Here is a 22,587-nt window from a genome sequence, read left to right as displayed (position 1 = left end):
CGTCACCTCTCGGCCGTGTCCGAGTACACGACGGACATCCAGCACGTCGCGGGGAAGGACAACCCGGTTGCGGATTGCCTTTCCCGGGCCGTCGCCCACGCAGTCCACCTCGGCATCGACTATGCCCGGATGGCAGCGGACCAGGCCGCTGACCCCGACGTCCAGGCCTTGCGGACCGCCGTCACGGGCCTCCGCGTCACCGAGGTGCCGTTCGACGGCGCGGGCGCGGCCCTCTTGTGCGACGTCTCCCTCGGGCGTCCTCGCCCCATTGTGCCCGCGGGCTGGCAGCGCCAGGTGTTTGACGCCATCCACGGCCTGTCCCACCCGGGCGCGAGGGCCTCCCAAAGGCTGATCGCCGACAAGTTCGTCTGGCATGGCCTCCGGAAGGCCGTCCGCGGCTGGGCCAGGACATGCCTCGCGTGCCAGCGCGCCAAGGTGCACCGGCACACCCAGGCCCCGTTGGCCCCATTCACGGTGCCGGAACGCCGGTTTGACCACGTCCACGTGGACCTGGTGGGACCTCTGCCCCCCTCGCGGGGTTTCACCCACGTCCTCACCATGGTGGACCGCACCACCCGGTGGCCGGAGGCCGTGCCCTTGGCGTCGACAACGGCGGCCGATGTCGCGCAGGCTTTCATCGCCACCTGGGTCGCCCGGTTCGGCGCCCCCTCAGACATCTCATCCGACCGCGGCCCCCAGTTCACCTCGGAGCTCTGGGGGGCGGTTGCGCAGGGGCTCGGGGTCCGGCTGCACCGAACCACGGCCTACCACCCCCAGGCTAACGGCCTGTGTGAGCGATTTCACCGCTCATTGAAGGCTGCGCTCCGGGCCACCCTCCGCGACGGCGGCTGGGTCGACAGGCTCCCCTGGGTCCTGCTGGGCCTCCGGACGGCGCCCAAGGAGGACCTGCGCGCATCCGCGGCGGAGTTGGTCTTCGGGCAACCGCTGCGGGTGCCGGGCGAGTTCCTCCCCGACTCCACGGCACCATGGTCCGCGGCACAGCAGCGCTCCGCTCTGCAAGAGACCGCCCAGAGGTTCGCCCCGGTGCCAACGGCATGCCCTTCGACCGACGCACCCACCGACGCACGTCGCCCCGGAGCTTCGCACGGCGGAGTACGTCTTCGTCCGCCACGATGCCCATCGGACACCACTGCGGCCCCCGTACGACGGGCCTTTCCGCGTGCTGGAGACCGGGGCGAAGCACTTCACCCTGGACATCGGCGGTACTCCTGACCGCGTTTCGGTAGACCGCCTCAAGCCGGCCCACCTCGATGTGGACCATCCACCGCCAGTGGCCCGACCCCCACGTCGGGGCCGCCCTCCTGCGGGCAGACCCCCGGCACCGCCCAGCCCCGCCGCCACGGCGCCCCCCGGTCCTGCACCCATCCCAGGGGCAGCCAGGGGCATCCCACCTGGTATCCCTGCACCCCGGACGCCGCCGATCGCCAGGGGGCGCTTCGGCCGGGTCATTCGACTGCCCCACAAACTGGCCCTCCAGGTGCGCGGGAATTCTGGGGGGGGCGCGTGTGGCGGACACAAAAGCCCACTGGCGTGGTGACATCATTCCACGCACCAAGTGGGCGGTGGCCACGCCCGAGGGGTAGGCGTGGCCTCATGATATACACCGGGCGACCAGCCCGGAGGAGTTCAGTGTTACAGTGTAGTCTTACAATAAAGACGTTTATATGTTACCGCTTGTCCGCTTCCTCCTTGCTCACAAGCAGCGCGCGTAACGCCGCGCTTTAATATCACCTTTATCTATCAATATTGTTGAAATGAAGATCAAAGAGTTGTATGTTGAAATATGTTGAAAAAGTCAAAACTTTACATGGGGTGTACTTACTTTTTCACGTGACTGTGTATATATATATATATATATATATATATATATATATATATATATATATATATATATATATATATATATATATATATATATATATATATATATATATATATATATATATATATATATATATATATATATATATATATATAATATTATATTATTATATTATATATATATATATATATATATATATATATAATATTATATGATTATATTATACTGGTTTAGCTAAAATCGATGTACCTAACAGTTTAACCTGTAATAGTATAATCGATGTATAACAGTTTTCTTTATCAAGATCCAGCAACTTGCCGTCGTAATCTGTTTTCAATAGCCAATATGTACTGACATACCATTTTAGTCTGTGATATGACTCAGCCAGGTGTCTAACTGTTGACGTCCCAGACTCCGGGCAGACATTCGAACCATTAAACTAAACCACCGAGGCTGATGATTCATAAATGTATAACTTCAAAAGGCCAATTTGAACTTTAGATAGCAGGTGTTTGTGTGTTAATGGAAAAATGTGTATATTATTATTATATCCAGACTCCACTCTGATATCTCGCGTAGTAATGTTTTAACTTAATAGTAGTATTATCATTATCGAAGGATTGAACCATTCTTGAACAACTTCAAGTACATCGAGCCTCGCTGTGGCATCTCATTGACTGGATTTGCATTGAGTGGGGTATATGTATTTATACAGGTTAAAATGTGCAGCTCTGCGAGATCTCTCGATTTCCAGTGTTTTTCGATTTTTTCAACATAGAAAAAGATAAACCGATTTGAAGGTTTTCTAATCCAGTGATCAAAATGTTGAACTCCATGCATGCGCAGGTGAGGGGAGTATGATAAATAAAAACTCACGTAATGGATACAAGAGATGCATCTAAATCATTCGAATCACTTTTTTTTTGAAAAATATAAAAAAGATAGGGAGATATAGAGGGGTGGGGGTAGGGGGGGCATGGGGGAGGAGAGGGATGGGGGGTTTTGAAGTTTGACCTCAAATATTTTTCTCTGGAGTTTGACCTCATGGTTTTTTTTTCCATTAACCAAACCTTGGGTGGCTAATTGGATGGAAATTAGTGGGCGATGAGAGTTGCACCATTGGGAATAGCATGCAAAATGGGGTCGATTAAGCCTAACTTAATTTTTTCCCTTTGTTTTTGAAGTTTCAATTACTAAGGACTCACTTTAAGTTGTTAATTTGTTCACTCACTAGTTCGCATGCCATGTTGTGTTTTGTTTTCCTGTCTAGATATCAGCAAATGCTACACAGGAACCTTGTATATTTGGCCACCTTGGCTGACTCCAGCCAAAACACACAGTCTCTACTGCCTACGGTAAGGTTAAAATTTATTTTCAACTGACTGAAAAGTCTTTACTTAAACTCAGTATTGCTTAATTAAAAAATTTATATAACATTTGTTATCTGGGCCTGTCTGTCTTTTCACAATAGCTGCCAAACCAAAATATTACAATGGCTCAAGGAGGTAGGAAACCCTCGATTTTCCTTCATTGCTTGGTTATTATTTAAATAAGTGTTCATCACATGATGACTGACCCATCAATTGGACCTCTTTTGCAATTGGATTGCAGATTATACTGTATGTTCTGTTTTCTGTGATATAATGTGTATTGCTCAATACAGTGGTCGCTGCTTTTGGTGGTCGTTTGTGGTTGTAGGTCTTGGCCACCAAGTTAGTGGCTCTATGAACCTTCCAGCCAACAACCATGGTTACAGCCACTCGGTACCTTCCTCACAGGGCCTGCCTGCTCAGGCAGCACCTATGGGCAGCTATGGAGGCCGTCCCACAGGAAGTGATAGGCAAGGTGGGATGTGCTTGCCTACATCATGGTTCTCATGCTCATTCTGCCAAAGATTTAAAAAAAAAACAGTCAATAAAAACCATTTGGTTTGCTGAAACAAATGTTCATTCTTGTGTGCATGTGAAGTAGGACGTATGATAGCACAGCAGGGTGGTGCATCTCAATACAGCATTCCGCAAAGCGTTGGGCAACATTACCAAGGCATGATGGGGCAAAACAACGCAAGTGGACAAATGATGGCACAGCGGCAGATGCCTGGTTACAGTCGGGCAGTGCTGTCCGGTGAGTGCACTCTGAACAAACATAAAAAATGAAACTTGTAATTCTGTACCTAGTAGGTTAAATAAAAACTTTAAATTGGTGTAAGTTCAGTAGGAAAGAGTGCTGGTTTAGTGCATTATGATACAGTGCATTCTGAAAGTATTCACACCCCTTGACTTTTTTCACATTTTGCTGTTACAGCCTGAATTGAAAATGGATTAAATTGAGATTATTTGTCACTGTCACTGATCTACATATAATACCCCATAATGTCAAAGTGGAATTTATTTTTGGAATTTCTTTACAAAATAATTAAAAATGAAATGCAGAAATATAGAATATACATAAGTATTCAATCCCCTGAGTAAATCTATACTGAAACGCAAAAGAAACTTACCACCCTTGAAACCTTTAAATATCAACAATAACACTGCGTGTAGTAAATGTGTGAACTTATTTGTGGACAATAGTGTCCTCACTGTCAGACAAAACGGTCATGGATGGTCACTTGAACCTTCAATGGTCACTTCATAGCACAGCTGTTGAACAGCCGTTTTGACTGTCAGTGATTAGCCAAGGGGTACGGGATGATTTTAATGAGCTGCACGTGATGTCTTGATATTGGCTTTAAAAAGGCCAGTGCAAAATGGGCATTTCAATCAACATGCCACGATTGTCAAGGGATCAACGGCAGCGTGCCCTGGGCATGCTGCAAGGCGGACTGAGCTACCGTGAGGTGGCACGTCGCCTTGGCTGTTCACACCAGACGATATTGGCCCTGGTGGACAGAGACACCCTCCACAACTCTGCAGATGACAGACCTCGATCAGGGAGGCCAAGAGTCACCACTGCAAGGCAGGACAGGCAGATGGTCCGAAGTCACCTGCGGGATCGATTCAGTCCAGCATCCCGCACTGCGGCAGAAACTCTGGGGCGCTGCCGTTGATCCCTTGACAATCGTGGCATGTTGATTGAAATGCCCATTTTGCACTGGCCTTTTTAAAGCCAATATCAAGACATCACGTGCAGCTCATTAAAATCATCCAGTACCCCTTGGCTAATCACTGACAGTCAAAACGGCTGTTCAACAGCTGTGCTATGAAGTGACCATTGAAGGTTCAAGTGGCCATCCATGACCGTTTTGTCTGACAGTGAGGACACTATTGTCCACAAATAAGTTCACACATTTACTACACGCAGTGTTATTGTTGATATTTAAAGGTTTCAAAGGTGATAAGTTTCTTTTGCGTTTCAGTATACTATATAAGAGAGATGTTGGTCTGTGTGTCGCCATTTTTCTCAAAGATTCCTGAACAGATCTTCGTCAAACTTTCAGCGGTTTATCAGTGAGTGCCTGGGAATGTTTTAGGCAAAACAAAAAAAATTGAAAAAAAAAGTTCGTTTTTTTTTTAGTTAAAAAAAAAGGAAAATCACTCGATAGTGCCCAAGCCTTTTTTAATTAATGACAGCTACATACAAGTACACATTCGTATCAATAAATACAAAACAATCACCAGACATTTGAATACAAATAAATCAAACAATTCCGGAAGTGGTCCCTCCCCTAATCCCTCCCCTTGTCCCTTCCCTCCCAAACTCCCCCCTCACCCCTCCCCTTCAAATCTCCCCACCCTCATTGCTTCTCAATTTCCCCCCGCTCACTCCCCCTCCTCAAAGTGTCCTCCCCGCTTCTTCCCCCTTCAAACTCTCACCTCCATCTCCCCCAACCTTCTGCCTCGCTCTTCCCCCTCCTCAAATAACACCTCATTGTGGCTCACCCAATCACCATCAAACCTTTTGTCCGCCCCATCCTTCCCTTTCTCCGAGCTATTCTGAAATCTCTGACACACCTTCAACAGCTCTCCCTACCTCTTCCACCTCTTCCACATCTTACCCTACCGCTCCTCCCCCCTGTTCTGTATCTGATGCTCCCCCTTCCTCTTCATTAACGGTATGGACCTCAAACATCCGGGGCCTTCGTTCAAACTTAACTGATCTCTCCATACAGGTTGCTTCTGTCAAACCAGACGTGATCTGCTTAACAGAAACTTTCCTCCTTTATGATGTCTCTGATTCCATAGTATCTCTCCCGGGCTACTCCCTCCTCCGGTATGATAGACCTGAGCCTCGTCCTGGAGGCGGGGTTGCTATCTTTATCAAAAACTCTCTTCCTCACTCGCCCTGCACTGCACTCTCTCCACCTCACCCCCAGGAATACCTCTGGCTACGGCTTCCCCTTCGCTCCCACCTCTTGTTCATATGTGTGTTGTACCGTCCACCAAACAGTGATGACTCCATCTACATCTCGCTGTCTGATGATATGGACCAACTTCTATCTACTCATCCCAACTCTCTCTTCCTCATATGTGGTGATTTCAACTGTCATCATGCCAGTTGGCTGGGTGTGGGTACCTCTCTCACCAGCCATGGCTCCTCAGCAAGGGACTTCTGCGACTCACTGGGACTGACACAATCTGTCAATTTCCCGACCCGGATCTCAGTCAACGGAACATCTTCTCTTCTGGACTTGGTTATGACTAACTTCCCTGAAAATGTCTGCTGCTCTTCTTCTGCTCCGATCGGATCATCTGATCATGTCCTTGTTAAAGTGGACATCTCTCTGACCATCCTCAGGGAGCCTGCTCAGCGTAGACGAGTCTGGCATTTCACTCAGGCCAACTGGCACGGTCTTCAAGCAGCCATCAATCATCTGGACTGGTCTCCCATCTCTACCACCTCTGACATCAACTCATCCTGGGAATTCTTCCAAAGTAAATTGCTCTCTCTCATGCACAGATTTATCCCATCTCGTCTTCAGTTGTCATACCCTTCCTCCCGCCCATGGTACATGGAATCTTGTGGTGAGGCTGTTGCCCAGAAACAACTTGCCTTCGTCTCCTGGAAAGCAAATCCAACGGAAGGAAATCTCATTTCCTTTCACAAAGCCCGAAACAAGTGTGTGTCCACCCTCAGGAGAGCCAGGAAACAATATCTCTCCGTTCTCAAGACCGAACTCTCTTATCTGTCTCCCTCTTCCAAATCCTGGTGGCGTCTGGTCAAATCCGTTTCTGGTGTTTGTTCCCCCTCCATCCCCTCCCTTACCTCAAACGGCTACACAGCTGACTCCGCACGTGAAAAAGCTGAATGCCTCAACTCTGTGTTTGCCTCTAAATCTTGTGTCCCAAACCCATCCCTCTCTGTACCCACCATACCCAGTCGTACCCTGCTGCTCCTGGACTCCGTGTCCTTTCCTCCTGACAAGGTGGAAAAGTTTCTGTCAACCCTTGACTCTGATTCTGCAACTGGACCCGACGGCATCAGCCCACGGGTCCTAAAATCCTGCTCTGCTGCTCTATCTCACCCTCTCTCTGTTCTCTTCACCCTCTCTTTTGCTCAAGGTCAACTGCCATCTGCTTGGAAATCAGCCAACATCACCGCTTTGCACAAAAAAGGTGCAAAAACAGATCCTAGCAACTACAGACCAATCAGCCTTCTCCCAATTATCAGCAAAGTCATGGAATCCATCATTGCTTCGGATATGAAATCTTTCCTCTTCTCCAATGGCTTGATCTCTGATCATCAATTTGGTTTCAGACCAGGTCACTCTACTCTGGACATGCTGCTTCTGCTGTCTCAACAATGGATGGAGGTCCTCAATGCCAAACAGGAAATTAGAGCTGTCTCCCTCGACATATCACGTGCCTTCGACACGGTCTGGCACCCCGCTCTGCTCACCAAACTCTCCTCCTTTGGTATCCATGGAAATCTCCACGCATGGCTGGCGGACTTCCTCTCTAGTCGTCGTCAACGTGTGGCCCTGAATGGGTTTCTCTCATCTCCTCTTCCTGTTCAGGCTGGAGTTCCCCAAGGCAGTGTTCTGGGCCCTGTGCTTTTTCTGGTCTTCATCAATGATCTCTCTGACTCTCTCGAAAATCCTCTCTATCTCTTTGCTGATGACTCCACTCTCTGCCGCTCCATTCCTCTTCCCTCAGATCGGCAGTCTGCTGCCTCCTCACTCTCTGAAGACCTGGACAAAATCACAGACTGGTCAAACAAGTGGAACATGTCTTTCAATCCTGACAAATCTCACACTCTTACTATGTCTCTCCGAAAAGATCGACTGGACAACCCTCCCATCTACTTTCTCAACAATCCTCTCCAAGAAGTTCTGTCGCTCAAGATTTTGGGTCTCACTATCTGCCATGATCTTTCTTGGGAAAACCACATTTCCAAGCTGGCCTCCAAAGCCAGTCGCCGACTGGGCATCCTCCGTCGTGCGAAGTCCTTCCTCGGCACACCTGAGCTCCTCACCACATACAAGGCTTTCATCCGCAGCTCAATGGAATACTGTTCTCCCCTATGGGCCGGTGCTCCTGCCTCACACCTAGCTCGGCTTCACGCTGTTGAAACCAAAGCTTTCAGAATTATTGGAATCTCCCGCGATGAAGCTATCTCTGAGGGCCTTTCACTCACTCACCGCAGGCAGGTAGGTGGTCTTTCTGTCTTCTACCGACTCCTCTCCGGCCTTGCACCCCCAGCTCTCTCTGTGCTCTGTCCCCCAAATATTCCTACAGGTCGCACAAGATCTGCCAGCAACCCTCTGATGGTTAAACTGCCGAAATCTCGGCTCTCCGCTCACCTTCACTCTTTCATTCCTCTTTTCTCCCGCCTCTGGAACAAACTCCCTCACTCCCTTCAATCCCACTCCTCCCTCCAGGTCTTTAAAACAGCTGTTCACCACCATCTCCTTTCTTCCCCCATCCAAAACCTTGATCTTTTCTACCCCCGCTAATTCACCCCAGATCCACCTTGTTTGAAATTCCAACTTCTTTCCTGGAAGTCCTGGCAGTGTCCATATGTTTTATACCTCTCCCACTGCCCCCTTCCCACGCCCCCCCCCCCCCCAAATCCCTCGCCCTCTCTCAGATCTCTCGATGTCTCCATGTCTCTCGGTCCCTGCTCTCAAATGTTGTGTTTGTGTCCTTCCCCCTCTCTCCTCATCTTGTCTACCGCTCCCTATGTTATATGTTTTATGTGTCGGTTTGTCTTTCTGTGTGATTAATGTTCGCTCTTTCACGAGCCTCGATCTTGTATACAAAAAAAAAAAAAAAAAAAAAAAAAAAAAAAAAAAAAAAAAAAAAAAAAAAAAAAAAAAAAAAAAAAAAAAAAAAAAAAAAAAAAAAAAAAAAAAAAAAAAAGTGTACGAAGTTGGTAGTACGGCTTCTTCTTCTTCTTGATCAGCATCAAACTGAACTCAGAAACGTGATGAACACCACATTCACCCACCAGCATATATACACAAAGAATTAAGTTAAGCACCCCCCCCCGTTTTTTTACAACCTCGCACATTACAAGTTTGTTGTCGTCAAAACAGTGTAATATACCCATGATATTGCTATATTTTCTGGAGAAGTGATATTATGGTCACATAAAAACATAACAATCATGCCGTTTTCAATATTTTATTCTGAATAATTTAAGGTGAACTTTTTTGGGAATTTTAGGCATATTTTCACCTCAATTTAAGTATGGAGCTATAGGTCCATCACGGACAGTGTGGATGACGTTTATGTTTTCTAACGTACAGTCATTGTTCTGAGAAGACCTCTAGCGATCTTTGCGTCAATAACGTGTGTAGGACCCACGTGATCGGATCACTGACTCAACCCTACGTCGCATAGACCCTGTAAGCCGTCGTATGCGTTGCTGTGGCAGGTTGTTCCATTCCCGATGTAATGCACGTTCCAATTCATCCAGATTGGCTATTGGAGGGACCATCTTCGCAATTTGCATTACGTGCATTACGTGCATTACGTGAATTGGAACGTGCATTACATCGGGAATGGAACAACCTGCCACAGCAACGCATACGACGGCTTACAGGGTCTATGCGACGTAGGGTTGAGTCAGTGATCCGATCACGTGGGTCCTACACACGTTATTGACGCAAAGATCGCTAGAGGTCTTCTCAGAACAATGACTGTACGTTAGAAAACATAAACGTCATCCACACTGTCCGTGATGGACCTATAGCTCCATACTTAAATTGAGGTGAAAATATGCCTAAAATTCCCAAAAAAGTTCACCTTAAATTATTCAGAATAAAATATTGAAAACGGCATGATTGTTATGTTTTTATGTGACCATAATATCACTTCTCCAGAAAATATAGCAATATCATGGGTATATTACACTGTTTTGACGACAACAAACTTGTAATGTGCGAGGTTGTAAAAAAACGGGGGGGGTGCTTAACTTAATTCTTTGTGTATATATAAACCCCGTTCCTCTCCTGCCTCTGCCCCCCTCCCTCCTCCCCTCCCCATTCCCCCCCCCCTCTCCCCCCTCCCTCCTCCCCTCCCCATTCCCCCCCCCCCCTCCCCCCCCTCCCTCCCCATCCCCTTCCCACCCTTCCTCCCCTCCCCCACTCTGCCACCCTCCCCTCCCCTCCCCCCCTCCACTTCCTGCCCCTCCCCCACCCGGCAACGTCGGGTGCTTCTGCTAGTACTTCATAAAAGTGTCTTTGGCAGTGATTACAGCTTCGAGTCTTCTTGGTTATGTCTGTATCAGTTTTCACATCTGGATTTGGGGAGTTTCTCCCATTCTTCCTTGCAGATTCGCTCAAGATCTGTCAAGTTGGATGAGGAGCATCAGTGAACCGCAATCTTCAAGTTTTTCCAAAGTTATCAATAGGATTCAAGTCTAGGCTTTGGCTTGACCACCCAAGGACTTTCATATTCTTGTTCAGAAGCCATTCCAGTGTTGTTTTGGCTGTATGCTTGGGTTCATTGTCCTGTTGGAATGTAAATCTTTGCCACAGTCTAAGGTCTTTGACAATCTGAAGCAGGTTCTCCTCAAGCATTTGCCTCTATTTGGCTCCATTCATTGTTCCCTCTATCATTACAAGTCTCCCAGTCCGTGCTGCTGAAAAGCATCCCCATAGCATGATGCCGCAACTACCATGCTTCACGGTAGGGAGGATGTTAGATGGTTGATGATCTGTGCTCAGTTTCTGCCAGATGTAGCACTTTGCATTCAGGCCAAATAATCCAATTTTCATCTCATCAGACCACAGAATACTTTCCATCCTGCTTTCAGTGTCTTTCACGTGCCTTTTTGCAAACTCCAGGCATGCTGTCATGTGCCTTTTTCTCAGGAGTGGCTTCCATTTGGCCACTCTCCCATAAAGCCTAGATTTGTGAAGATCTGCAGACTTGTCTTTCCGGCAGGTTCTCCCCTCTCACCCAAGGAACTCTGTAGTTATGTCAGAGTGGTCACTCGGTTCTTGGTCATCTCCCTGACCAAGGTCCTTCTTGCCCGGTTGCTCAGTTTGATCGGACAGCCAGCTCTAGGAAGAATCTGGATAGTTCTATATTCTTTCCCTTTCCTAAAGCTGGAGCTCACTGTGCTCTTGGGACCTTTCAACACTCTTGAAATTGTCTTATACCCTTCCCCAGATCTATGCCTCTTCATAATTCTATCTCTGAGTTCTATGGACAGTTCCTTGGATTCACGGACTTCATGGTAGAGTTTCTGCTCTGACATGCACAGTCAACTGTGGGACCTTGTATAGAAAGGTGTGTTTCTTTCCAAATCATGTACAATCAATTGAATTGGCCACAGGTGGACTCAAATCAAGTTGTGGAGACATGTCAAAGATGATTCAAGGAAATGGGATGCACCTGAGCTCAATTTGGAGTGTCATAACAAAGAGGTTGAATACTTATTGACTACAGACATTTCAGCTTTTTTATTTTTGATTACTTTGTAAAAAAAATTGTTTAAAAATTTCACTTTGACATTATGGGGTATTGTGTAAATCAGTGACAAAAATCTCAATTTAAGCCATTTTATATTCAGGCTGTAACAACAAAATGATGCCGAACGGTGCGCAACATCTCATGACTCCAAACACCACACCCGTTATTAGTACGGCCAATTAATCTAAGCTGGGCCCCACAGGGATTGGCCAATGAAGCGAAACATTTTTATCTCCAAGTGTGACACGGCACAGAACCAGACAGACGTGTGTTCTTATTCAGTAAAGATCATTTATTAAAATATGGCGAGACAACATAAATGTAACAGGTCAATCGAGATTGAAGACAGCAGACCTTTATAATAATATTAATAATAATAATAATAATATTAATAATAATAATAATATTAATAATAATAATAATTGCATACGTAGTATATATGGCGCATTTTGCCTTTGGATAAAAGGTGCTGAAAGAAAGAGAGAGCGAGAAAGAAGGGGAGATGTGGGTAAGGTGGGTGGGGGGAGAGTTTGAGTTAGGGTGTGCTGCCATTTGGGAATACTCTCCATAATACACTTTTTAAGGAAATATCGAGGGGAGGGGGCAGCTTGGGCATCATTCATGTTATCGTGACATTTATCACGGGCCGCTATAATATTAATATTAAAAATATAATAGTAATAAGAAATGGCAATGGTAATAGGGATAATAACATGGCTGCCCCTCCCCTAATGATTCTACTATTCCCAAGATGATGACACAACGTGGGTGGGAGCCCAGTGTATTTTGGATTTTAGATGTGGAGACTTGAGAAACATTGTATTTTTTCCAATGCAAGTACACAAATAAAAGTTTATTTTTCCATTGATAACATGATACCGAATTTCGTTTTTTTGGAAACAGAAGAGGCACCGTTTTAAAATGGGAAATCATTGGCTTTAAATATACCAATTCTGCACCATTGAGGGTTTCCCATTTCTCTTATAAAGACTGCCCTGTCATCGTAGCTTTTCCCAATCCAGAGCTCTTATCTCTCTTTTCATACCGTTAAAGTTTGCCTTCATGAAATCTACCAGCTTTCCATACTTTCTGTAAGTCCTCGCTTAATGTTTTTTCCAATGTTGTTCTTGAAAAGAGCAACTTTAACGGAAATGACTAAGCAAATCCAACTTCCCCATAGGAATGAATGTAAATTGATACATATTTATAATAATAATAAATAGCAACCGCAAAGCGGGTGTAACCCCTCATCCCATGCATGGTGGAAACCAATTTCAAGATGGCTGCCGTGGCGGCCATATTGAAAATCGCAGCACACCCATGAACCTTCCTCAACTCAACCCCAACACACACTGCAAAAATGAATTTAATCGGACAAGCCATTCTGCTCGAAATTGACGGAAACCAATTTCAAGATGGCTGCCGTGGCGGCCATATTGAAAATCGCAGCGCGCCCATTTTCGAAAGGAACCTTCCTCTTCTCAACCCCAACACACACTGCAAAAATGGATTTAATCGGACAAGCCGTTCTGCTCAAAATTGACGGAAACCAAAAGTTGACGGACGCCCGGATGGCTGCCGTGGCGGCCATATTGAAAATCGCAGCGCGCCAATTTTCGAAAGGAACCTTCCTCTACTCAACCCCAACACACACTGCAAAAATGGATTTAATCGGACAAGCCGTTCTTGAAATTGACGGAAACCAAAAGTTGACGGACGCCCGGACGGACGCCCGTGACGACAATACCCCTTAGCCCAATTTGGGCTGAGGGGTGAAAAGCAGTGTGTGTGTGTGCATTAGTCTCCTCCGTAACTCCAAAACCATGAAAACTAGCAGCCCCAAACTTTGCATGCATGTTAAGGGAGCTCCAAGGGTTTGCATGAATGAAAACTGGGTGTTTGGGTGTTAAAACCAAAATAATAATAATAATAATAATAAACGCTTATAACCAAAACCCCCAAAAACCTTACCAAAATGGCAGTCTGCCATCTTGGTCAGCTCACTCACATATTTTTGTATTCTTAAGCCGCCATTTGATTGGATCCAGTACACTATATATGTCTGTAATCTGGAGTGACATTTGACAAATTAAATCATACTAGGGCGTGCCCGTACGTGGGTACAAAAAAACATGCGTGCAAACAACAACAACAAAAAAAAACTTTGAAACCACGTGGCAGTAACGACCACAGAACCCCCCCCCCTCTATTTACATGAAATGGTTTGGTCCATTCGCAAAGCCAAAGCGAACGGCTTGCGAGTACGGTAGAACCCCCCCCCCCCTCTATTTACATGAAATGGTTTGGTTCATTCGCAAAGCCAAAGCGAACGGCTTGCGAGTACGGTGACCATACGTTGGGAACCACTTGTCCGATTAATTTCAAACCTTGAAAAGGCACATCCTCGGGTCCCCAGCAATATACCTGGCAAGTTTCAAGTATATCGGACCCGTGGTTGTCGAGAAACAGCGGTCACAGACAAACACACAGACACACACACAGAGATTACTGGAATTATAGATAGATAATCAAAATTATCTTCTTGTTTTCCACGTATTTTTCTTCTTGTTTATTTATGTTTGACCATCTCCCTAACCAACACATAAATTTGAATTATTTATTTATTATTAATCAGTCAATTAATTTAGCTATTTTTAATCTGCATGTCCCATTTTTAAGGCCGTGCTCGATAAGGACTTGTAATCCTACAGTATTGTATTTGCAATAGACATTTAGTCGGTCTTGACTTGTGCCTCATTGTTTTGCTTATTTTTTGATTCGTCTACATTGCACTAACAATCTTTGTCTGACTGCAGCTCCTGCACAGCAATATGCATCTCCAGATGATTATTTTGGTGAACAGTACGCTCATGGACAATCCAGTGAAGGAATGGGTCACCAGTATTATTCCGACGGTAACTTCCCAATTCATCATTCTTATTTGCATGCATCACAAAATGTATTTTGCACATAATGCAATGTTTTCAAGATAAGTTTTTGTATACTGCATGCTGAGAACATATTGGAAATTGACCTCCCATTATTTCAAGATATTGAATCATTTTTTTGGAACACCTATTTTTTGTTTTAAACATTTGGAGATGTCAGTCATTCTTCTCTCCAAAGGATATGTTAAAGCAAGTTTCGTTTTTTTCATCAAGTATTGTCTTGGTGTCCGTGGTGAAGAATTTAGTCAAGTGTTGTCTTTGTGTTCGTGGTGTCCCACTTTTTGAAGATTAATTTTTCCATTGTTTACTTTTTTAATTTAATTATCTGATTTTTCAATTACCTACTTCATTTTTTTTTTTAATTTTCCATTATTTAAATTTCAATTATTCTCCCGCACCCAATTCTCCCGCACGCAACCCCCAATTTTCAATTATTTAATTACTTCAATTTGGAATTATTTAATTTGAATTATTAATATATTTTTCGGTTTTCAATTACATAAATATTTTTAAAAAAATTTTCCCATTATTTAATTTCCATGTTATCATGAATGAACCCTTTGGAAAAAGAAAATACATTTGCTTTCATTATGAGGCAGAATTTTGCTACCAATTGACTGTTACGAGTTTGCTATATTGGGAACCATCAGCATTCTCCGATCACAGCCCTTTAGTTTTAATTTGTTAAAGCAACAATCACTAATGGCAAAATTTTCATAGAATGGTATATCTATCGTTGATGTCTAAAAATAGACTGCAGGGTGATACACTTTTCTCTATTTCCTTTCAAATCTACGTAGGTCGTAATGATTTCAGTTATCAGCAGCCTTCCTATCCCGAGCAAGGCTTCGATAGGACATTTGAGGATCCCTCTCAACATTACTACGATGGAGGTATCTGGAACTTTCACCTGCTGCACATTGTACATCCATAGCAGTACGGAGATATCTCCTGGCCACTATGGCATGTACATTTATTGCCTTTTCATTCCTGATTTCTCATTTTAGTATCTCGAGTTTGAAACACATGCCCGATAAATTTAAAACATCACCTCTACTTGAAGGCCAATTCTCTATCATTTTTATTTGATCGTTGTTTCTTATAGTCAATATTTGGCTTTTTGGTTGCAAATTACAAATGGATTGTATGATCAAAACAATGAAGGAGCCTTGCCAAGCATGCAGACTACTGTTATGACTAGTATTCATATCTTTTTAGCCGCGTCGCAGACGCTGGTCATAGAGTGCCCTCTGCTGTTGTTGTTGTTCTTCTTCTTCTTGTTCTTCTTCTTCTTCTTGTTGTTCTTGCAGAGAAGACAAAACCTCAAAGCTCCACCCATTCTGGGAACCATAGCTCCACCCATTGTGGGAGAGGCTTCATATAAACAAATATCCACCATTTTATTAACTCGCATAGCTTTGTGGCCTGTTTTGTAGGCCCGTGGTGTCTTCCTCTCTCACACAGTTTTATTTCAAATCAAATTCGATATATCATTTCATTTTTCACAGTCGCTAACATAGTTTTAGACTCGGTTGAAAAAAAACGGGAAGAAAATCCGATGAAAGTTGCCCTTTATAGAACGAAATGAATTCTCAAAGGCCTGTAACTTCAAGTCCATTGAGATTTTTTTTTTTTTAAATCGCGGCATGGTCAGTCATACACCGCCCGAAATAACAGACGGGAAAATGCCGAGATATATTAAAAATTCGTCCATTTGATGACAATCGTCACGATCAAATATTTAATTTATACGTCGTCACAATAATGTGGAGAGAGGAGCATAGCTTCGTTCAGGTGTCGCCACACACGGGAAATTGCCGAGATATTTTTTTTAAATTGCGGCATGGTCAGTCATACACCGCCTGAAATAACAGACGGGAAAATGCCGAGATATATTAAAAATTCGTCGCCACACACGGGAAATTGCCGAGATATATTTTCACTTTGCACAAAAATAACATCAAGTAATCGAATCAATAGGAATGTCCTGTGCCTATAACATCGACGTTATAGGCACAGCTGCATCTAGGCATTGTGTAACATCGACGCGGCTTTTGTTTTAATTAAAACTTTTTGTACTTGTTATGTGTTAACGGGTCAAAGATCTCGACATTGGGGCATTCTGCATGCATAGATGTTTGCTGAAATGTTCTGCTGTGCATGTGTACTTTGACATGTTGCTGTTTGCCTTGTTGAAAATTTAGCCACGAATCATTGTCTTGCTTTTTCATACCGACATTCATGCATGGGTCCTAACTCTCAGTCAGGAGATGGAAATCTGTCATGACAGATTTCTGGCCAAACGTTCTTTTGATTTTTTTTTTTTTACACTGAAAAACAATTTTGTTAAACAATGTTGTAAAATCTCAAACATGCCATTATAGAGCCTCCGCTTACTGTAAGCCCCATATGACATTGACAAAGTGGAAAAACAACAGGTCACTATTTCATCCAAACACAAACAGATGATCAGTCATTATAGACTGATATACAGATTCAACATAAACTGCACTTAAACTCTTCTCAAATATTGTACCAGGAGGAACATGTAAAACCAAAACATGAAAGTTTTGTATTTAGAATATTCATTCGTTTGGAAACAAAAATAATATTGCAATGTGTATGCAGTCATTAAGTGATCACGGACACGCTGGGATTTATTTTCAACAGAATCTCTGATTGGTGATGGGCTGAATGGACCATTGTGTGGGGAGGTCTACGTCACCTACTTTTCCCGTCATTCCTTCCTACATGGTGGGATCTTTCCTCCAAATGGCAAAATAAGTGGGCGGCCCCAAATATCATTTAACTATTTAATACGAATGGTGACAAAAATATGGAGCGCAAGTACATTTAATAGATTACTATATGGGAAATGAAGCGCAAATCTCAGAGGAAGCCTTGACATTAAGATGAACATATCGATATGTACTTATCAACGTCTCGGTAAAGTCAAAATACTTTCCCACTATGGTCACACATCCTTACAAATTATGGGTGTCGGGAATTGTGGGTATGCAAAGGAATAAATTAAAAATGTCGGGACAAGGATAAGGGGAGTAAAATAAGTAGTACCCTTGATATTCCGGCACTAATGTCAAGACGGAAGAGCTCATTTGCAGCTGTGGGGAGATTCTGGACTGTGCATTTTCCACCACTCCACCACTCTACCACGGATTGCCACTCTCAAAGTGCTGTAGGGAAAGAAATGCCCCCGATTTTATTGGCACCTCCCCAGAGGCGGGTCACGCCCCCAGCATTATTTGCACCTCCACTACCTGCCACATCCCACTCTGAATCCCCAGGGCGATGATGTAGTTGCCAGAGTGGTGTGGGCACGCTAGAAACCATGGTTTAAAAAAATTATAATAAAAGGAAGGTGGGGGTGAAGGAAATACAGGATCTGTGGGACACTATAGCTGGTCTAACCCATCAAAAAAAAATGTCCATGTGCGTGCGCATGCACATATAATCGTGGAATATACACAAAACTGTATTTATATCAGCAATGACAGCAGGTGGTCTCCCACACCTCCCCACAAATTACAAATTACAAATGTCCAAATCTGTTACTTAAGCAAGTATGTAAATCTTTTTTGGGGTACTGTATATTGACATTAATACTACATTAATACTAATACTTTTACATTAATACTACATTTTACATTAATATAATATACATTAATACTTTTGGGATACTGTATATTGTGTAAATTTTGACACTTTTTAGCCTTTTTACATTTTCCAATAACAGCACTTTACCTTTTTATAAATGCAATAAATTATAATCTACCAAGATGTATGGGCAAACTATCATAATGGCGAGGGTCAACATTAGTGATAGGTGATGTTACAGCCTTGTCCCATGTACGAGACAGATGAAATAACAAACCACCCCTTTTGTTGAGAGATTGTGATTCAGCTCTTTCCCAAATGGATTCCTTTACACCACTAGCAAACCACTTTTTTTCTCTGTCTAAGTCTAAGATGACCACTTCACTATTATCAAAGCTGTGACCATGCATGTTCAACTGTGTACATACAGCAGGGTTCAAAGCCTCTTCATGAGCTGGACGACGATGTTGGTTCATATGGGCCTTAAGAGTTTCCTCGTTTCTCCTACGTATGTCTCAGTGCATGATGGGTCTCCATATCTGATGTCATGCACCAAGTCGCGTTTCCTATCCTCTGGATCTTGTCCTTGACATGAACCAACTGGCTGCGCAGAATTCTGCATGGTTTATATGCCAAACTTGGAGAAGGATCTTCTCATTTTTCTCAGACAGATGGAATGGTCACTCGTGTCATGTTTTCTTGAGCCGTGTCGTGTTGTTGTTCACCGGACTTGATGTTGTTCTTACTACATCCCACTTTTTAAAAAGACCATCCGGAGTAACCACACTTACTGAGAGCACTGCTGATATGCTCCTTCTGATATAATTTTCCCCTCCTGTGTGGTCGGAATAGTACCTGCATGATAGAAAAGAGTGCAAATGACAGATAATTTTATGGATCAGTGGGTGGTGTGAATGAAATTGTAAATAGTGGTTGGTATGAGGTTGGGTTTTCTGTATTCTCAAAATCCAAGTGGCCATCACCATTCATGTGAACCTTGCAAGAATCACCATTTAATGTGACCCTTCAATCAAGAAAGGCTAACTGATCATTGTTGTATGGTTCTTGTGTGAACTGGATGTTAAGGTCCACACTGTTCAGGTAATTAAATAAGTATTGCTGTTCACACTTCTTTATCTATCTATAATTCCAGTAATCTCTGTCTGTACGTTTGTTTGTCTGTGACCGCTGTTTCTCGACAACCACGGGTCCGATATACTTTTAACTTGCCAGGTATATTGCTGGGGACCCGAGGATGTGCCTTTTCAAGGTTTCATATTAATCGGACAATTACTTACCGAGCTATGTCCAAAAAACGATTCAACCAATCAGAGAGCAGCGAACGATCGCGTGTGCCGGCGTTGCGAATGGACCAAACCATTCCATGTAAATAGAGGGGGGGGTTCTGTGGTCGTTGCGAATGGACGAAACCATTTCATGTAAATAGAGGGGGGGGGGGGTTGTCACTGTACTCGCAAGCCGTTCGCCGTTCGCTTTGGCGTTGCGAATGGACCAAACCATTTCATGTAAATAGAGGGGGGGGATATAATTTTAGATAGATATATAGTACGGGCATATATATAGTACGGGCATGCCCTAGTAACTATAAAGGTATCATCTACATACAGTACCTCAGCTACAAATTGGGTTGGGAACCACTGTAATTCTCCAGCACCACACTTTCAAACTTTTCCATGTATAAATTGGCAACAATTGGTAAGCTGGTGAAGTGTTTGTATGTTACTAGTGTGTTTGTATGTTACTAGTGTGTTTGTATGTTACTCTCTCATGGCCGAACTGTAGCACTTAGAGGTCCCACATTTGGTTATAGGTACCGCATTTCAGAATCTGGGCAAGGTTTTAAGCTACCACATACTAGGCTACACTTGCACAGAGGCCACCATAAGCTGTAATAAAGTGTATATTGAGATGTGGGGTCAGGCACTGCTGCCGCAGGCAAAGGGTAGCCGCCATGAGGCCAATAACTCCATAGCTTTTCAATGTCTAACATGTCCCGAAACCATCGCCGGGAAAAGCCTGGCAGTGCGGGTGGCCCTACCCATGCCTCCCACGTACCCCCCCCGCCCCCCCTCCCCATAGCTCCCCTGGGGCAGCGCTAGATATCCCCTCCAGTCATAAATCAGCAGTCGTAATAGTCCAGTCAAAGTAGTGGCTTGACCTACCACTAATTACAACCAAAAAAATTTACTGCAGTGCATTTCACAAATATACCCTAAACACCATACTAAAAGTATACCAAAATATATTTGGTGGAAAGGTATCAAATTTGCATAATATGCAAATTAGCTGCCACCATTAGGAAAAATCAATTTTACACAGTAATTCTGTATCTAAGTATCCAATCATGAGAAATTAAGTGTCCAAACCCATGTTTTCAGGGTCATTGAATATTATTAGCACATTTCTGGATTAATTATACGCATTGAATAATGTGGAATATGCAAATCAGGGCTATGCTACCATTTTGAAAAAAATGATTTTCCGCAATAACTCTGTATCTAAGTATTCAATCATGACAAATAAAGTAGGTAGACCCATATTTTCTGGATTAATGGATATGATTAGCACACTTCTAAATTAATTATATACATACAATTATGTGAAATATGCAAATTAGATGCCACCGTTATTTCCCCAAAAAAATCTGCCAGAACTCTCTATCTCTTGACCCAATAGTGACAAGTGAAATGTGTATACCCATATTTTCAAGATAAGGGAATATGATAAGTGCATTTCTGGGTGAATTACCAGTTGTTGGATGTCACTCGTCATCTAGCTCCAGTCTTGATGAATTAGCACAACTCAAACCTTTACACTCTCCACACATCCATGAGCAGTCAAGGCCATGTTTCTTGCATGTACATTTAGTGGTGCTGCACCCCGCCATGCAGTTACATCTGAATATCTCAGTAGGTTTCGGTGGCGCTGGCGGCAGATCAGTTTGCACTGGGAGTAACTGACCCTCGCTGATCTTCCATCACTGGTTTCAATTGTCTGGTTTCAATTGTCCAACATTTCCTTTCCACTCCTGAATTTGGAAGTACACTCTCAGACTGTGATACATTGTAGCCGCAGATGTTGGCGGCAAGTTCTGGGCCTCAACATATTTGGTACTTTTCGCAACCTTCTCACAGAAACGCTTTTATCGTAGGGCATCAATACTTTCATCTTGATTTCCATTGCACATGCATACAGGGACTTCTCCCCTGCTGCAACTATATCATCCTTTGGTGCATCTCCTTCCTGGGTGAACAGGTCGGCATGTTTCATGAATTGGACGTTGTTTTGGATGTGCTTCAGGGCAACAGCTTTGCCAATGCCATACGCACTGGATGTTGTGTCACAGCCAAGCAGGGCGAGTACAAATAGCATTCTATCACAGACTTTCATTCCCAAGGTCGTCTTGGTCTTTTTGATGTTCCATACTCAAGGTTTCTTTGCATTAGGTTTTGGCTCAGGCTTGAAAAATATGTCCCTCCCTTGCTTGCCGGCATGGTAGCAAAGAAGAATCAGTAGGTCTGTGTTGTCACCAACACTGTTGTGTTGTTGTGTTATGTTGTTGTTGTGTTGTTGTGTTGTAAGGCAGTTGCAGGAGAAGTACATGGAGAAGAGGAAGAAGTTGTTTCTTGGGTTTGTTGATCTGGAGAAAGCATTCGATAGGGTTCCACGTAAAGTAGTGACATGGGCATTGAGGAAGTTAGGAGTGGAGGAATGGTTGATCAGAGTAGTGATGTACGAGACAGTGCGCACAGCTGTAAGGATGAAGGACGGGAAGTGGTGAGTTTGAGGTGAAGGTGGGAGTGCATCAGGGGTCGGTACTAAGTCCACTACTATTTGTAGCCGTGATGGAGGTGCTGGCTCGGAATGTAAAGGAGGGTTTACCGTGGGAGTTGTTGTATGCAGATGATCTGGTGTTGATTGCGGAAAGTATGGATGGACTGAAGGAAAAGATGAACAAGTGGAAGGAATGTATGGAGACAAAAGGTCTGAAGGTGAATATCGGAAAGACGAAGACGAAGGTGATGGCAAGTGGCAAAGCATGTGGTGAGATGGAAAGAACTGGGAAGTGGCCGTGTGCTGTGTGCATGAAGGGTGTCGGAGTGAACTCCATTCAATGTACAATGTGCGCTGAGTGGGTTCATCAAAAATGTAGTGGTCTGAGAGGATCATTAACCAGTGTGGCAGCTACATTCAAATGTAAGGTGTGCACAGAGGGAGCTGCAGATGGAGGAAATGCTGAGTTGGATCTTGGAGATGGCGTGAAGCTGGAAGGTGTGAAAACATTTTGCTACCTAGG

General features: G+C 44.2%; 2 protein-coding genes across 17 annotated transcripts in view; one reads left to right on the top strand and one right to left on the bottom strand.

The window, feature by feature from the left end:
- LOC137421260 (GMP reductase 1-like) overlaps positions 1 to 22,587 on the bottom strand; it is a 905,715-nt gene that overhangs the window by 276,242 nt on the left and 606,886 nt on the right. The gene's annotated exons all lie outside the window — the stretch shown is intronic.
- SS18 (SS18 subunit of BAF chromatin remodeling complex) overlaps positions 1 to 22,587 on the top strand; it is a 212,237-nt gene that overhangs the window by 57,118 nt on the left and 132,532 nt on the right. For 5 of the 15 annotated variants that reach the window (XR_013622368.1, XR_013622367.1, XR_013622365.1 and 2 more), the window contains exons 3-8: positions 3,114 to 3,198; positions 3,315 to 3,348; positions 3,542 to 3,688; positions 3,812 to 3,967; positions 14,523 to 14,621; positions 15,455 to 15,547. Coding sequence is in view for 5 of the 15 variants with exons in the window: in XM_068107142.2 (XP_067963243.2) it covers positions 3,114 to 3,198; positions 3,315 to 3,348; positions 3,542 to 3,688; positions 3,812 to 3,967; positions 14,523 to 14,621; positions 15,455 to 15,547 (614 nt within the window). In the remaining 10 variants the exon portion in view is untranslated. The remainder of the gene's footprint in view (positions 1 to 3,113; positions 3,199 to 3,314; positions 3,349 to 3,541; positions 3,689 to 3,811; positions 3,968 to 14,522; positions 14,622 to 15,454; positions 15,548 to 22,587) is intronic. The other 10 variants (XR_013622369.1, XR_013622370.1, XR_013622366.1 and 7 more) reach the window with 3 other exon arrangements.

The sequence above is a fragment of the Myxine glutinosa genome, chromosome 2, assembly GCF_964187855.1.
Source record: "Myxine glutinosa chromosome 2, kmMyxGlut1.1, whole genome shotgun sequence".
Lineage (NCBI taxonomy): Eukaryota > Metazoa > Chordata > Myxini > Myxiniformes > Myxinidae > Myxine > Myxine glutinosa.
The sequence above is the reverse complement of the archived record's forward strand: the minus strand, read 5'-3'. Positions and strand labels throughout refer to the sequence as shown.